Source organism: Poecilia reticulata, chromosome 1 (genome assembly GCF_904066995.2).
Source record: "Poecilia reticulata chromosome 1, P_reticulata-male-v2, whole genome shotgun sequence".
NCBI classification, from domain to species: domain Eukaryota; kingdom Metazoa; phylum Chordata; class Actinopteri; order Cyprinodontiformes; family Poeciliidae; genus Poecilia; species Poecilia reticulata.
Window position 1 is genome coordinate 29,940,782 of NC_088830.1, and position 18,633 is coordinate 29,959,414.

At 37.2% G+C, this 18,633-nt stretch overlaps 1 protein-coding gene across 1 annotated transcript in view; it reads right to left on the minus strand.

The window, feature by feature from the left end:
- arhgap10 (Rho GTPase activating protein 10) overlaps nucleotides 1-18,253 on the minus strand; it is a 55,563-nt gene extending 37,310 nt beyond the window's left edge. The window contains exons 1-5 of the mRNA XM_008420325.3: nucleotides 17,594-18,253; nucleotides 5,148-5,243; nucleotides 4,353-4,414; nucleotides 630-701; nucleotides 326-427 (exon numbers count right to left, since the gene is read on the minus strand). Coding sequence (XP_008418547.1) covers nucleotides 326-427; nucleotides 630-701; nucleotides 4,353-4,414; nucleotides 5,148-5,243; nucleotides 17,594-17,747 — 486 coding nt within the window. The 5' untranslated portion in view covers nucleotides 17,748-18,253. The remainder of the gene's footprint in view (nucleotides 1-325; nucleotides 428-629; nucleotides 702-4,352; nucleotides 4,415-5,147; nucleotides 5,244-17,593) is intronic.
- Between the last annotated feature and the right edge of the window lie 380 nt (nucleotides 18,254-18,633).

Below are 18,633 nucleotides of genomic sequence, written 5' to 3' on the forward strand. Positions count from 1 at the left end.
GATCAGAACAGAACAGGCTGCCGAAGTAATGTTCACAAGTTCAAGCCTCCTTGCTGGCTGGCCAATACAAACAACATGGCATTAACGACGGACAAAAACAAGATGTCAGAAGGGTTACATAAAACGCTGCTGGTCTCCAAGCAGTTCATAATAATCAACTAAAGGTTGTATAGCAACGACTGATCCAGAAACTGCAGAAAGCAGCAGTAGCCCCAAGTCCAACATGTCAGTGAAAACCAAACACAGTAAACAAGCAACTGTAACAAAAAACCTAACTAGAAAGATTTTCTCTTTTTTATTGTTATGTTCTGGGAAAGATAAATACCTCTTGCAGCTGAGGCTCCTTCTTCTTTGCCGACAAATTTAAAAGCTTCTCCAGGGAGCTGTAGTACTTTTCTGTTTCTTTTTCATACCTTTTTCTTTCCGCCTTCCAGAAAAAACAAAACAAAAAACACAAAAAAGTGTGATTAGTTTCAGAAAAACAATATTCAAAAGAATAAAGATGGTCTCCATTTTTAATCATTAATTGTAGCTGGCAAACAATCTAAAAGGTTATCATTAAGATTTAAATAGATCCACTAAAATTAAGAAGAAATTTGGAGAAAAAGCAATGAAACATCATACATTACCCTCACGTTACCGAGCTGCTCCTTCCTGAACTTCTCGAGGGGTTTCATTAAAGTTTCTGTGATGTTTCGCATCTATAGAGAGAACAGATATAATTTTATCTCAATAAAATATAATTACTTTCTAGCACTTCCAGCAACTCAAACAAACAGTGGAAACCAAATAATCCTTTTGGTTTATACAGTACAAAGATTTAAAAGTAGGAATTTAAGTGATAGAACAACAAATGATGGACCAAATTATGGTGCTTTTCAACATTTTATATAAATATCCATCATCTACAAATTTGCCAATCAGTGCCAAGGAAAATGAATGCCGTGCCTGGATTGGCTGCCTTGCAAACGCCAGTCATTAGCATGGCAACTGTGCTAATGACTGGCACAGTTGCCATGCTAATGACACCTGTCATTAGCATGGCAAAAAAAAGACTAAGGGTTAGTAGAGGAAGGTAACGCAGTCTTTCTGGGCTTCAGGGGTTCATTGATCTGATTATTGCTCTTCTCACCCAGCTTGTCAGTTTAAAGTTGTGTCCTTCATTGTTGGAGGATGGACTGAGAGCTCTGGGAGATCGATTCAAAGCTCAGGGTTTGTGTTTTAGAACAAAACCTGGCTTTAAACCTTTTCAAAAGGGCATTTCTAGACTTGTTTGCTGTGATCCTTGTGTCTTCACAATTCTGTTCTGGGGTTAATCTACAAAACTACATCCCACTTTTCAAATTTTCATCTGCAAATTAACGTTTGAAATCCATCCTGCTTTCTGTTGGTTTCAGTGCAACAAAAAATATGAAATGTTGAAAAGGTGTCAAGTCCTTTGCAAGGCACCGCACCAACAGGCCTGTCGCAATAATCAATAAATCAATAAATCAATTAATGAGCTCGTTTTCATTGAGCTTGTTTTCATTTATCAAAATAATTTCCATTTGCATGATTTTTTGTTTTTCTCTTTTCTCTAACAAAACCTAGATGACAGAAGTCTTCTAGTTTTTTCAACTAGTCCTTTTCTGAAGGACAATTTTGTTTACAGACTTCAGTTTCCATTTTATTTGTTGTTATTTGTTGTAATTTAGACATTTAAGATGTCTTTCAGTTTCAGTGTTAAATGTTCATTAGAATTTAAAGTTTATTTATCTTTGAAAATGTGTTTTTGGATTACTATTCCATTACCTTTATATTACTTGAAAATGATCTAAAAACAACAATGTTATAGTTGTTTTGCAATAACCGCTGGTGCAATAAAAATGTGTTACTGTAACAGGTCTACACTGTACTAACACAATTACTTATGTTGTATTTTTGCATTTTGAATCTATTTACAACTACATTTGTAAATAAAATTTGATGCCTTTATGGCTGTTTATGTAAAGTACTACATTTTACATAAACATGAACAGAGAGTTTCTGATGTAACCAGTTAATGTTTTTGTCGTTTCTGCTGCGCTGGCTGCAAGGCATGTCTGCACATGCATACTGCTTTCCTCTGTTTGCAGTGTGACGTCATCACTCTGTGCTGAGCAGTGCTTACCGCTGCGGTCTAGGCTTGGCACAACAATCATATCAGTCAGCCACTGATGACGGGTTCTAACCTTTACCTCAGACGCTACAGACAGACATTACCTGGAAAACTGACTTTTACACAAAATCTCAGGCACTGTAGAAGCGTGCAAGTATCACCAACTATCACTATATCACTAAACAAAAGTCTTCAAATGACTCCAAAGTACTTCTGCTTCTTAACTACCTGAGGTGTGATTTCAGTAGCTCTTAAAATACCTGACTTTAACAGCGCTACCTTAGTCACGTGTTCGTTTTATGAGTAAGGAGTCGCAGAGCTGTGGACTTGCTCCCAGTTGCTCCTTATGAGATTTGTCTTGTTATGTAAACCTATGATGTTTATAATGTCCAACTGCGATGGAGTCAACTGTGCAGCCACTCCCAGGCAGCTGATCCAGAAACATGCACTGTGATGAAAAACTGGTCAAACATTAGCAATAATAGAGGAACTAGTTCACTGTGTCACCTGAATGATGTGGGTATGAAAAATACTCAAAATAAATATCTTCCGAGCATGTATCAAAACTTTTTGCGATTATTGAATAGCTAAAGGATTCTCAGTTCAACAGAAGAGATGAGACACAAATGGATTTGCATTCTGGCATAAACTACAATCAATTCCTACATATTATTGGTGTGTTTACAGGTTAAATGTGGCAAATGTTAAAGGAAGTATGAATATATACATGTGTTTGTCCAGCTAAATATAATATAGCTTCTTAAAAATAAAATATATAATTTTAAGAAACAGTAATTTAGGTCAATTCTAACATGACACTATTATCAGAAATAGTTAATTATTCTCTAAATTGACAAGTGAACTGTCCAGGTGGGTAAACATGATTAATATTTTAAATTTTAAAAGAAAAAAAGTTACAGAAAGCATGTCTGACTTAAGAAAATATATAAGATGAAAAGCAACATATTTCAGAATCAGATGGAGATCAAATATACATGTACTTTAAATGTTAAACTGTACTGAAGATAAATACTTTATGGTGAAGGTGGGCCAAAATACCGAGCAGCTGGTAAATTATTCCAGTACTCTGCCTTTTTTTTTTATTGCAGCCACTCGACTCACCTTGGTACACTCAACCAATAAACCAGTGAGGTGCATCTGCACAAATGGTTAACTCTATAAATATACACCAAAGTTTTAAGTAGTTCCAGTTTAATTTTTTTTATATGTTCCAATCCTTCAGTTTAAAGTTCTGAGGTAACATTACTTTACAAATCCAGCCTAATTAAGTAGGGATGCACAAATTCACTGTTTTGTTTAGTATCGGCCGATACAGATCCAATAAAGAAAAACTGTGCTGAATTGACTTTAAACTTTTCTTTTTTTCCTTTTTTTAAATTTGTTTCTGAATGCAGACATAGTTGTACTGAATTAGAAATTCATCTGATAACGCTGGACCAGTTCAGCACACTTAAATACACCAATAGTTTCACAAGCTTAGTCCAACTTAAAAACAAAACAACTTTAATTTGTTCATTCAGTGCAATTAGGATTGTAAATGTTAATGTAAAATAAATAAACTGGCAAAAATAGGTTAACTACTTTAGCCAAATATGTAAAGATAAAACTGCAACATTTTCACCGATACCCAATCTAGAATTTTTTTAAATATCAAGACTGATACAGATATCAATATCGGATCGGTGCATCTCAATAATTAAGCTAATTTGTTATAGTGGCATTACACTACAAAGAACAGAACATCAAAATTTAAGTCTATGTATGAAACAAATCTAAATGAATTGTACACATAACTTTAACACTCAGTGTAATATCAATTTAAGAGCAGGGTGAATAATTCCTGCTATTCTGTCTCAAATAAAAAAAATCAAGAAATCATAACCACATTTTCTCACAGAATCTTGTGAGTATGTAACTAAAATGCATCATTATGACTCGATGTGTAAATCAATGTGAGACAAAGAGAATCAAAACATTTAAATTATAGGAAGCAAAGTTCTACTTTTGCCAGCAAACATTTTTGTTTTATAACCTTATAAGAAACACTTTGCTCAGCCCAAGTCTAATTCACACACAAACTGATAAAATTACACATGTGGGCAGTTAAGAAATAATTGCAAAACATTGTGTGCATCTGGTCTCAGACCCACACTTATTTTTCCCAGGGTTGTAAATAGAGTTAAAATCTTCTCACCATCAGCTCTCTTTGGTCCTCTAGATTTTTCAAGAACATGGAAAACTCTTGCAAAGACTCATCTAAAAAAAAAAAACAACAATAATTAGAATCACTTATTACCAATAAACCCGTCTGTCTCTGTCTCAATACATCTCAGCTGTGCTACGATCATCAATCAGTTTCATAAAATATTATTGAACATCTGCTGCAAATGAGGTTTCCAGAGAAGAATCTAAATTATTTTAGAGTTTGCAATAAAAAAAAAAAATTATTTAAGAGTTTGCAATAAAAAAAACCCAGCTCAACTAGTTAAATAAAATTAAATTCGAAGCATTTTATCTTAATTTAGCATTACATCCTACTTAAAATGTCTAAGGTCTTAAGTACTGAAGACGCTGGTCATCAAGAGTAGTAGTAGACTACTGCAGTAGTCATTAAACTGGAAATTTTTTGCTTAATTTGAAAAAGAAAATCACTTGTAATAAGGTGGCAAGAAATTTATATCATACTTGTTTATTCTTTTATATTGCAAGCAGCAGCTAGTTGTATTAATCTGTCTAGAAACCTGATTTGAAGTGGGGTAAAATTAAGATAAAATATTATAGCGGAAAAAAAACAAAAACAAAAAAAAACTAGCCAAAAAATAAATAAAGGAAATTGCAGTGAGGGTTGAATAATTCTACCTGTGGCTGTTCTTAATTGGCTGGTGGAAAAAGAAGAGTAAACAAACATTTGAAGTGCATTTCTATAAAGACCGTGACAAAACCAGTGGTTAGTTCTGTCATCACACGAGAAGGGAGAAACCACTCTCACCAATGCATTTCTCATCGTCGGTTTTTGCATCGCCGATGTACTCAAACTGAAACTCTCCCAGGCACTGGGCAAACTTTCGCTGAGCCATCCCGAGCTCTGAAAGGTAGTTGCAAACAGAAGAAAAAAAACAAACTTTTAATTAGTGCAAGTTTATAAAAAAAAGTTACATTCACAGTTATAAGAACATACAACAGTACATAAATTAAATCAAATATTGTGCTGAGAGTCGATGCTAGGAAATCATTTACAGTCAAAAGATTTAATGTGTTTGAAAAGTAGGTTTGATGTGTTTGGACCACAATGCTAACATCCTGTCTGACTATATTCTGCTACATCCTGTTAAGCACACATCTATGTACAGAAGATGACACCACTAGAAAGAGCAAGCTTGGCATCTGTCTGCAAGCAAAACGTTACCAAAGACAGCTGTCAACATATTTGCCAGATGTTATGCAAATTGTACCCATAAAAGCAAAAACCTCAACTTTAGATTACCAAGTACACCTATCCAACTGTATGTGGTAGAGGATTTTCAACTCATTACGTTTTCTGCAAAAAAAAAAACATATTTACCACTAATAAACATTGTATCAATTAGGATTACTGAATCTTTGTGTTATTTATTAATAATGTAAACAGCATGAACCTAAAGTATTGGAGAAAATAGACAATGTCAAACTCATCAGTACATTTTAGGGCTCAACCGATGGCTGTTTTCTGGTCGATCACTGATCTTTAAAAATCTTGACCTACTGATACCAGTCTTTGCAGATATCGATGTTTTGTATGGGATGATTATTGTGACCAGTCATTCCTCTCACACAGCAGAGCAACAGCTGGCAGTGGCTGATTTCCAGACTCTGCAGAGGCAGATAAGATCGGTGCATCGGTTTTACGTGGACGCATCGGCCAGCCGATTTGTCAGTGCACCCCTGGTACATTTTCAGCATAATTCCCGAAATCAGAATATATTGCAAAAAAAAAAAAAAAAAGAATAAGATACCATCTTGCATCTTCTCAGAAATTCAGACAGACCATCAAAAAAAAAAAAAAAAAAAATTATATATATATATATATATATATATACACACACACACAGTATATATCATGGCACATCTGCTCATGTTCTTTGGCCCTTAAATCCCACTTTGTTTTACAGGACTGACAGACTTATTACACTGACTACAGTCAAAAATCTTTAACAAATAATTCCACTGTTTTAATTTATTTTTAATGTCATTTTTTTTCTGAGTTGCATTCTTTTGGCTAAACATGTGAGAACTATGCCAGAGTCTGAAACTAGATGGGTGGATTTTATCTTAGTAATAACTTTTAAACCTTCTTAAGTACCCATTCAGTGCTGGCCCAATCACCTGTCTTGGCTAATCTAATCGTACAAGTTTTAACACAACCAAAATCAACTGAGGACAGCTTTGCTCAGAACGCCTTCAGAGATAATTTGGGATTATTGTCTGCATTAGTTCAGTATTTTGAATGCAAGCTCCCCTAAAAAAAAGAAGAGTTATCATGTGGATATCTCCTGTCATCACAAAAATACTTAAAATAAGTTGTTTAAAATGAACATGCATACATGACATGCATATGTTCATGTCATGTGAAGAAAATGCTTCCAGAATTTGACAATTTAAAAGGCTGTTACTGAAAGTCAAAGCATGCTTACCATATCAAATACAAAAAATAGAATAAAAATGCATATATTATTCTTTAAAGGTCTATTTGCAAAATTTTTTAATGGCTGTGAATCAAAATGAGACCAAAATAATAATAAAGGTGCTGAGAAGTAGACAGAAAACAACTTAGTGAGTGTAACGACATCTGAATAAATCACATGATGTACTCAGGAATTCAACAGTAACCAGTAAATCAAAGATGACTATCTGTACAAAACAAGACAAATATCTATGCCCTGGTAGACAATAGGCTTCCTAAAATGTACAACCAAAGGTAAGGCATTACTAGCTGCATTTTTGTTGATTACAAAATTTGCGCAAATTGCAATTACAAAAATAAATTTGCTCATCGGAAACAATTTTGAAAAAAAAAAAGTTTAAAAAATATATATATATTTTAGATTATTTTCAGCCCGAACTGCCAGCAAGACATCATCGGCTGTTTTTCCATGGTGTTGTACGGTCAAAGTCTTCAGTTATAGTGAATTGTGCAAAGTCACAAATTATTTAATTCTCCTCCCTGGACAAAATCTAAAGAATAAACAGCAATATTTACTCACATTTTAATAAATAAGTGTAAACACTCATGCTTAAAGCTGTCTGTCCGCTTCTAACTAGAACCAGTCATGATGCCGGTTAATGCCAGGTCTGCAAAGTTCTTGTTGTACAGGAAGCTGAGAAGATTTCTTTAACAACAGGGCAGCTATTGCAGCATTTATATGTATTTGTGTTTTGATAAATCCTTTAAATATCCCTTTAGAGGAAATGTTTCATGAGCGCATGTTGGCAAAAAGCCTGGCTATAAATATATAATCAACTCTTTTGAAGTATAATCAGTCGGGATTTTTCTCCTCATCTTAATGTGACAAAAAAGAAGGCACACTTTCGTTCATTCTTTAGATACAGATAATAAACATGAGAAAACAGTGTGATAATAAAACACATTACACTAAATCTTCTCTGCTTCTGCCCATAACCTTTGTCAGATCAGTAACCTGGTGAAGGTTACTGATCGATCTAAACAACAGAAAGTATTCTGGCAAACATAAGTCTACCACCAGAGGTGATTATTGAGGCAGTTAAAAGATGGATGTATCCATTTTATCTGAAGCGACTATAAATCTAAGAGGATCCAAACCAAACAGACAGCAGGAATCCAAACCGGCATGGGCGAGTCCATAAAAGGTGAGCCTCCTCTAATCGTTTTATTCACAGTAAGTGGAATGACGGCAGCCACACACAAACAGGTGACACATTTTTTTTGACAAACTGTCAATAGATGAAGTGAAAAGGCAATCAAGCAATTTGAAAGTCAAAAGTAGCGGTGAACAGGATCTGTAATATCTGATACCGTTTGAAATTTCTCTCACTTTTTTCACCTCTGTTCTTATGTCACATTTTTTGTGTGTTGAAAAGCAGAAGTAACAGGTAAATGTTTATGAGGTACAAGTTCGTCCTGCAATCTGTGTGTTGCCGGTTCATTTCTGTCGTCGTGTCCTATCCTGCCTGATGGTGGCGATCAGGATGTCCGGTGGCACCGGTGTATGGCAGCCTCGCTTCAGGCTGGCCCAGGGCAGCTGTGGCTACAATCTAGTTACCTGCCGTCATCAGCGTCTGAATGTGTGCATACATGGGCGATTTCCCTGTAAAGCATCTTAGAATGTCCTAATAGAGCCCTATGTAAGTCTGATGTTTCATTTCAATACAATTGCGTAGAAAAGGGTGAAAAGCACCAGAAGAGCATGTTGTAGCCTTCGAGTTTAAACTCAGAAAAGCAGCTGAAATGGTCTTACAGTACTTGTAACTGAGTTGGATCATTGCTACTGTAGCGTATAGAGGATGAGATCTTAGACAAAGCAGGAAGCAAGCACGGTCATTCCCATTTTAAATCCCCAATCACAAACACGAGAGAGCACAGAGTCCCACGTGTTTAATACGATCTGATCTCTCCCACATGCTCCGCCCAGAACCTCTTATGCCGCCACCATGATAGTAAAGCACCTGAACGTCACTATGGATGTTATTGTGCATGCTTGACACAATCAGGAAACTCACACACTCCATCACGTGCAATGGAGTTCCCAGAAGACCTCACCAATACTTGTAAAGACCACATACATGGCAGGTTTTAAGATTGTAATGCTGTGTGAAGACGTGATTACAGTCCTTGTTTCAGCCACCTTTCAGCTGCTTCACAACATGGTAAAAACATGTTTTGACAACATTACACTGAACCTTGACGCACTTTACCAAAAAAAAAAACATTAAAATGTCACACGATTGTGAATCAACAAGCTTATGCGTCACTCACCATGTTGCTGAAATGTGCCGGTTTTTCAGAGATTCATGAACAGTTCAGTCATTGTGCAGAACAGACACATTAAGCAATATGTTTTTTTTTCTGTCATTATGGTGAAACAAAGAACAACTTTGTGTTTTTGGCATTCTTTTTATAAATAAATTAAACATGGTTATTTTTCCATTTTGTGAAAGACAGGTTTGAGTTGTACATCTCAGAACATTACTTAAGTGCATTCCAACAACACTTATGTAAATGGATAAACATGCTGGCTCTTTATGAAAGCCATATGCCCAGAGTGCTCAAAACAGCCCAACTGCACCAGGGTGGACTGTTAAAATATAACCCAGCAATGAAACTTATGACATAAAACATGAAGAATGAACATTACTTGATTTTTATGATGCTCCAGCAATAATGAGAATCAGACAACAAGCAGGGCAGGGGAAAAAAGCAACTGCAAAGACATAAACACAAAAGTGCGAGAGATGGACAGGAAAGCCTCTCCAAGAGAAAAGAAGCATTACAAGACAGAAATACCACACAGTCCAGGGCACACAGCGGTTCAAGGCAAAGTCTTCTTCTGAGTTTTGCCTTTTAAAGCAAGGTATTTCGGAGTAAACCTGGGAACTGTCAAACTTGGCTAGTTTCTAGGCTGAACACCAGAGAGGCCCCAGAGTCCAGGCTTCGAAGCATGACTCATACAGACCCCACCTCGTCTATCTGAAACTGAAAGCAACGTTCCTCTGAGAAAAAAGCCCCAAGTTTTCACTTTTCACTTAAACAGTTTCCCAGAAAAGGGGGTTTCTGACATGTACACTCACATTCTAGTCGCTACAACAGAAGAAGGATTTTATTGATAAAAACTGAACCAAATCAATGTTAACTAAAATGTGCAGCTTTAAGCTCTAAAAGTAAGTTGATGAAGTAAATGTTTCGCAGAGCAACAGGCGAACTGATAAAGCAAAAAAATGTTGCATAGACCATCTAATTCATACTTAAATTACAAACCATAAATGCATATTTTGTGCAACAACAACAACAGAACATGGTGAGTTTGTTTGTGTTTATTGTTGAATTGACAGTAAACAGATAGTGCTGATGCTAAATGAAAGCTTCATACCAGTTCAATTCTAGCCTGGAGTGTTATTTATCACATGCTCTGCTCTCACTTCATGCCTGCTGTGACATTGTGCTTTGATTACGCTTCGATTTATGCCCGTCTGCTCATACCAACAGCATTACGAGACTTTCCCTGTTTGCAGCCGTGTTACAAAGTAAACCCAGCAGCACATTTTGGAATAATATTTACAATATGAGCTACAACAACATTTAATTTTCCTTTGGGATTAAAAAATAATTTCAGAATTGAAGTGATGATAAAAACATGTAATGAAACTAAAGTTATAGAAAAAGACAGTAAATCTGGTTTCAACACCAAGCATTTACATCTCGGGGCATAATAAAAGGTTCTGCAGTTATTTAAATCTAACCTCAAGATTTAAATCCACAGAAATGATCCATTAAATAAAAACACCGCAGGCCTTAAAAAGCTCAGCTCCATTAAACAATCTGACAAACAACATTCTCTGATCGGCTCTGACTGGTGAACAGGTCAGATAACGAGGACTTTTTGCTGCTTATTAAATCTAACAAAAACTAAGAACTCTGATTATTTTTTTCATCAATAAATGCCTCACGTGTCAGAACACACTTATCATTTTAATAAAAATCCATTTGATACATTGTGGCAGAAACTTCAAAGAGTTTTACCAACAAAAAAAAAAACCTCCCACAATCCTCAAGAAAATTAAGTAATATAAAAATGTGGACTAAATTTTCTCCATAATGATAACCTGACATATTGATAAACTCAAATATGTCAGGTTATTAATCTAGGTGGTTCTAGAGTTATTGAGCCAGTGCTCAACTCTTTCCAAACATGTTTTATTGTCTAATTTAGATTTATCTTTTCTTACTGAATACTGACAGGGTCGAATTTGTTGTACGTTTTGTTCTCTTTGTTACATTTATTAATTTTTTAACTCTGTAAAGATCAGAGATTTAGAAATAATTTGTAAAATCCAACATATTGAAACAGGGTGCAGTGTCTTATTCCCATCGTTTCATAATGTCCAGCTTGGAGAGCAGGAAACAGCATCCTATGTAATGGACGCTCCACCAAAGTTTTTCCTAAACCTCAAACATAAAATGCAAGTCCGTGTCAAAGAGCAGCCGCTATTAAATACTCCGCAGTGTATTAATTGGCACTAGTAGGCGGGCTGTTTGTTATGATTTCTACAGCATGATCAGATTTGCCACTGAGGTCAGAGCTGCCCTCTGTGTTTCCACAGTGGACCTTTCCACAGCACTTCCTGTTTCACTCTCCCCATCTCTTCCAGGCTGAATTGCTGCTCCACTCAACTCCAACCTTTGGCCCGGACAGAGCCGGCTCGAACATCCCCTCCCACCGTGTCCCTGCCCCCTCAGCTCCCTGCCCACTGAACATGCATTACTTCATTCATGGCTTCCTGATCCTCAAAACAAGTGTGCAGGGAGAGGCTGCAGAGTGCTGCGTCCGGTTAGCCCTGACCAGGCGTTTGGTTACAAAATCAGGATGGCATTTTAGAAAACATCCAATGCAAAACATTTGCGCACATTTGCACCAAGAAAGAAGCAGCAACACCTTCATAGAGAGCGTCTTTCTGCAGAAAGCGATAAAATCCTTTCCTCCCAAATGAGCTCACATCTTGAGCTAATGCAATTTTAATGAAAGATTGTGATGTGGCTCTTTGGCAGACCAAGTAATGTGATTACAGACAGGAGCAGGCTGCCAAAGCACACCCTGACAGGCTACTCTTCAACCTGTCTGCCAAGGAGAAGGAGACCATCGCATGACCGGCCTTTACAAAGACAAATCCACTAAATAAATCGCCAGTTTTCTTGAGAAAGTCCAGAAGCAACAATCTGTTATGTCATCTTGAGGGTTTTATTGCAGCAATAACAACCCTAAAAGAGCATCATCAACATATTAATGAGGATATTACTGCATTAAAAAAAAAGAAATGATATGTTGGTTTCAGAAAACAATGAAAGGGTAGAGACAGGGGATGGAGGAAACCCTGTGAAACAGAAGCCCATCTGCATCGTTCTGTACAAGTGGGCACTTCCATGTCACGACTCTGGCTCAGGGCCAGGTTTCAAAGTTTCCTCCCACAACCAAGGACTTTCCATAGTGGGACATCCTCTCAGCTGTGGCAGCCGAGGGAGATAACAGCTCTGCTTCTCGCTGCCCAAACACTAGCTCACTCTGAGGTCAAACAAAAAGTGAAACACATTACCATGCAAATTTGGTTCAACAGTCACAAAAGCCCTGAAATGAGTCAATATTTACTGCAGGAACACAGGTCAACACATGTATCTCTCTGCTTGGCACTTCAACTTATTTTTTTAATCAACAAAAATGGCCGGAAACAGAGAATAAAAAATTAGCAGTGACATTGCAACAATCCGAACATGCAAATTATAGCATGCATTTAAAGGAGGAAACTTTCTGTTAATCTGGATGATCTGTGCAGAGAAGCAACACAGTCACACGGGACTCTACATTAGGAGCAATGTCCACATGGCAGGTAGGCTGGCGCTGAGCTCCACCCCGAGTGTGTGCAAGAACAACACTGTTATTTGCTTATACTCAACTCAAAATGACCCAAGGCTTGATTCACTAAAAGAAAGAGACTTATTATGAACGTCCCAGCCTGTCAGGAAACAAATGCTAAAACCTGTTGAAGGGGTTAAAGATTCAGTGCTTGCTCTTAAATGCGAGTATTATACTTGTGTTTACAAATATTTGCTTTGAAAGACCTTTTAGTAATTTTGAATGAGAATGCAAGTCGAGTTCATGGTTGAGCAGCGACTAGGATGTGTGAAAAACCTAAAAACCAACAGAGGTTTTAAAAAAAAAAGGAGAAAAAAGGGACAGCAGACTACAAAAAAACCCTCAACATGTGTGTTACAACCCTCACATTATGGGATTTATAAAAACGTTGCACATTTGAGATCTTCTGGCTGCGTCTTTCACTTTTAATTATCAGTCTAAAAATGTGTGGAGATTAAAACTAAAACTGACAATATACTGTAAAAAATGGAGAATAATTCAGTATTTTCTGGATTAAGATGTTAAAGTGGCTTGGTTAAGTAGGTAGGTCGAAATAGTGTGTTCAATTGGACGCAATTTTTGACCATTTGGATGGATGTTAGCTATACTAAAACTCCATCTTTAGTGGCTGAGAAGCTTATGAAGTTTGGTGGGGACATTATAGAGGGTATGCAAACTGGGTGACTGTATAGTTAAAGGTGGGAGGCTTACACAGTAAAACAGATGGCTAACACAGGTGGAGTTTAATGGTTAAAGGGAGCTGGGGAGTGGCTAAAGCAGATGGACAGAGAGTTAGTAACAGGTGAATGGGGGTAATGCTGATTGATGAGCATCAAGTGGGTGTGTAAAGTGGGAAGATGGGAGGTCAAAGGGTAAAGAGGCAGGCAAAGTGGATGAAAAAAGAAGCTGGGCAAAGTTAATAGACTGCTTGGTAGAGATGGTGGCTCAATCAGCTGGAAAGGGAGGGGATAAATTAACTGAACTGGTTGTAAAGTGGGTAGATAATTAGTAAAATGGGCTACAAGTGGACATGTGGATAGCCAAACTAGGTTTGTAAAGTGGTTGGATGGAAGGTTGAAGAATTTAAGTAAAGTTGCTGATTAGGTGGGTAATGAAGGATGGGTTTCTAATTAATGCCAACATATTAATAAGGTTCCGATCTGGGTTCCAGTTTTATTCAATAAAAATCTACTAGACATCATCTGGAAGCAAACAAAACATTCACCATTGCCATACAAAGATGGTCACGGCATCTAGAATGACCTTAAAACAATTTGTTCACATCTTTCAAAGTTAGGATCTTGTTTCTTTATAAGATGTATTGCTTAAGGGTTTGTTATCCATTAATGTTTCAAAAACAAAACAAAAAGAAAATGCAGCTCTTATTTTGAAAGCTCCAGCTGCTAAACTGAAAGGAAAAAAACTGGCAAATGTGTCACCATGAGAGCAATGAAACAATATAATGCAATGTTTTTGACATTTTCAGAGAAACTGTCTCAGCTTTGGCAACAACACTGACACTGAGAATTTAATGTCAGCAGAAGAAGATGAACATCAGTTCCTTCCTGAAACTTGAACTGATTTTGCAATAGTCCCAGTGGGAGGCCATGACCAGAGTTTCCTATTCACTGACATTCTCATAAACTTTCACAAACCTAATGAGAATTAGAAGATGAGGCATCTCAGGGCAAATTTTTGGAAACACTTAAAACGGAAGAAGAAGAAGAAAAAGAAAAAAGGGAAGCTGGGATTACATATTTAAGCTACAGCCACTTACAGCAGAGAATGCAAGACGTGGCCTGTCCTCCTGAAACGAGACACTATGCAACAGTCTGACACCAACACACTGAACCAAAATCAGAATCCACCTGAGAATGGCAGCCAAAATCTGCCGTATCACTCCATGGGGGTTCCTCTGGAAGAAGCATGTTGCTGCAAAGAGGAATGCAAAACGTTCGTAATGGTTATAGCGAGTAAATTAAATAGTGTCCGGATAATAACACCTTTTTTTCTTAGAAAACATGTAAAGTTTCAGAACTTTACCAACACAACTGCCACCATTTTCCCTTTCACTAATAAGATTACTCTAAATTTGAAATGATGTGTCATACATAAGAAGTCATGTACGGTAATTTGAGAATGGCGAGTATGAAAACAGCAGCTAGTAGCGGAGAATTGGATGATCGAAAAAGAGCAACAGCTGCTGCAGGCTAAGCTGAACATTTCCTAATCAAGTTACAACAGGAGTAACAAAGGATCATCTGCTGAAGGAGTGAAGGGAAGCACAAATATCTAAAAAAAATTTTTTTAAAAATGATGCAAGTGACTGTAGATTCTGAAATAAAAAGGTTTAAAGTGGAGTGCCTTCATTTTTTTGTCTTTAACTGTTGTTGAGCTGTAAAAGCTGAGATGTTTGCAGTTCAACCAAAACTAACTGATAAAACAGTGAGTGTCCATGTGCTTAAAGAGATCTACATCTACACCAAGGTCATGGTGTCAGTGTGAAGTTTTCTGTCGTGATTAAGTAAAATATACTAACATCCCTAATTATGCTGCTGGAATTCTACTGAAGTCACCTTCTGCGACGAAGAACGTTGCAAGTTTGTGAAAATTTCCACTTATTAACTGCATGCTGTGCTTCGGGCAAAATGAAAATCATAAGTCACATGTTTGGAGACACACTGCAGAAGGTTTTACAGAAGAAAGCATGGCTGATGTTTTGAGGTTACAACAGACCAGGATACGTAGGGCAAGACCGAGCCACCAAGTTTTTCCAGCATTTTTCAATGCACGATAAAAAAAAACAGGTTAAACTACCAAACCTGGTCCTGGTGGCACACTGCCCTGCATGCTTTAGATGTTTTCCAGTGTCAGCACACCTTAAATCAAGTGATGGCTGATTAACGGGATTTTGCTGAACTGTGATCATCTGAATGACGTCTGTTAAAGCAGGAAAACATCTGAAGCGTCCAGGGAAGTGTGCCATGAGGATCAGGGTTGGAGAACATAGAAAAGTCAAAGACATTTTCCAGTAAAGGACCAGTATATGATGATATTGAGGTGTGCCTTTTTATTTTCCTGAACAAATCCACAGTAGCTGTGTTTCCATTACAAATGTGAGCAGTTTTCTGCTAATGTCAAAAAAAAAAAACAATTTCAGTGTTTCCATTGAATAAATATTTAGTTTATATACTTTGGATCAACATTATTAGATTTTTTTCTTCTTTTGCTCTTTCCATTTCTTTGTATTTCCTTTTAAGTCATGTAAAGCACTTTGAATTGCCTTGCTGCTGAAAATGTGCAACATTAATAAATGTACCTTACCCAAAGAAAAAAGAAAAAAAGAAAAAAAAAGAAATACAACCACATGTGGTTAAGTTTGTTTACACTATATCTTTAAAAAAAACCCGGCGGTGCCATCATCCTCCAACTACTTCCTGTCGTCGTCGTCTTTGTGGTTTGCATCAGTGGCAATATCTGACTGTTGATCATGTAATGTGAAATACTTTCATTGCAGTTTTGTAAAGCAAACAAATTTTGATGTGGAGAAAAAATGACCTCATCCTAGTGTCAAAACTTTTGATCAAAAAATGTGTTTTTTCAAAATTGCTGTTTCCATTAAGCACATTTATTTTCAAAATGCCAAATTATGTAATTATACGGCCAATGGAAATGCAGATGCTGGCAGTACAAATTTACGCAAAGTCCACCAGAAAACCCAGCAGGTAATTCTGCTTTGTGCATGTTTGGGTCAATGACATCACAACAGTGTGAACTGACTGGATGAAAAACGGTTTATGACCTTATCACCTCATACTATTCTTACTTTTTTCTTCTGGTGTGTTCTGAAATGACATCTCAAAATAAACATGCCAGAAAGTTGTAATTAACTGTCGAACATGGGGAAAAAAAAAAAACGGATCAACACTAAAATCTTCCATCATTTGCACCATCATGTTGTACTTTCTTCTGGTACTGCACTTTTTTTCAGTTCAATAAAAATCAAATATTAAGTTGGGGTGCACTGATTGCAGTTTTCCGGCCAATCACCCATTCCGATTTTGGCCAATGCCGATTTGTTTGAAATTTTACAAAATATAGCAACGAAGTTATCCTTAATTTTCTTTTGCGTCTGAACCAAATACTTGTTTTATTGTTGTAGTCCTCAAAATACTAGAAAAAAATAAAAACAACAAATCTTCACTGGCAAGAAAAAGCCTAATTGGTCCAACTCTAATCCAGTCTGCCGTAGTCCTATTCCAAGAACTTTCATGAGTTTTATTGTTGCTAAATTCAACAGATGACCCATATTGCTCAAGGCTTAAGCAGCAGCTTTAAAGCATACAAGTAAAGAAGCAAACTGGAAAAATGACTAAGCTCTGATCTGTTGCTAATGATGTCATCAATTATGGGAACTTGTTTTGGGGAAACAAAGAAAAGTCACATCATGACATGTTCTCCAGTAAGTGACAAACTATTGATTATTCTGCAGTAATTTGCCCAGCAGCTTTAAGATGACGTTTCACTCAGGATTAGATTAAGAACAGCCATCTATTAATTGATGGTGTCTGTAACTGTTAGTGGATAATTGCTTGAAATTCGGTTTCATGTTACAGAATAAATAATGACACAAATAAAAAAAAAAGACAACGCCTTGATCTGATCAGATAAACATGACTACATCCATTAACAATAGCTGTACCGTCAGTCGAGCCACCTCATCAAAACATGATGTAGTAAAAGAATAAAGTTACTTTTACCCTCAAGTAAAACAAAAGCTCGATTCCAAACAACTTACGTTTAGTCGCATTGATGAGGTTCTTCCCATCTTTGTAGAGCTCTTTGATGAACCTGTTGGTTTTGTCCAGCTCAGCTTCTTGTGCCTTGATTTTCTCCCTGAAGCTGGGACTGTCCAGATAGCACTCACTGAATTCCAGCGGGGTTAGTCCCATTTCTGTGACAGCTTCGTCTCCAAACGACGGGGGAGAAGAGGGGAAAAGAAAGATGGGGGGGGGAAAAAAAGAAAGCTACGCAAACTCTGTAGCTGTGAAAACAAAAACGGTTGCGATCACACCGCCGCTGTTTTTCCCGGAGGTTTCAGGTCAGAATGATGGACCATAGCTTTGTGAGGTAGCAGAAGCAGCAGCTAACAGTTGTTAGCATTGTAACTTCTGACACGGCTGCATGGGTGTTGCTCCCCGCTCCACCGCTGTCAAATAAAATCACGAAGGGCGAACAGGTAGGACCGTTAAAAGGGTAGCAACAACGCGCCTTTAAGTTAGAGACTCATTGGAAAGTCAATTAAAATATGTTTTTAGAAAGTAACGGGTGCGGTGTCCAGTTTTCCCTTTGTCCTTAAAGGAACTCCACCTAGTAAAGTGACAGATTGAGAAAGTCTGACATCTGAGAGCGTGTAGAAAACTTAATAAGGTGCGCCCCTTTACAGCCAGCCGGCGGTTGGCTCGATTGAAGTCATGGGGGGAAGTGGACGAGGGAGGTGTAAATGCGTAAAATGCTTTGATATGCATGCGTAGTTTCTCTTCTGGTACTGCGCTTCCTTCCACAGTTTGGGGCTTGTCCTTAGTTTTGTGTCTGTGTGCAAATATTTGTTTGCCCCCCTGTTATACAACCCATTCATGTACAAGGAGAACTAACAAACTTCATGCAGAAAAAAAAACGTAGCCTGGGATTCAACCACAGGCTAAGTTTGCCCAGTCTGTTGCCTTTTTTGCTGCAAGGCAACAGTAGTTGCTACCACTGCAGTTTGCATTCAACTAACTTAGATGAATCTATTTATATGTTTATTCTAGTGCTAGTAATAGTGGTCATTAAGGCAAC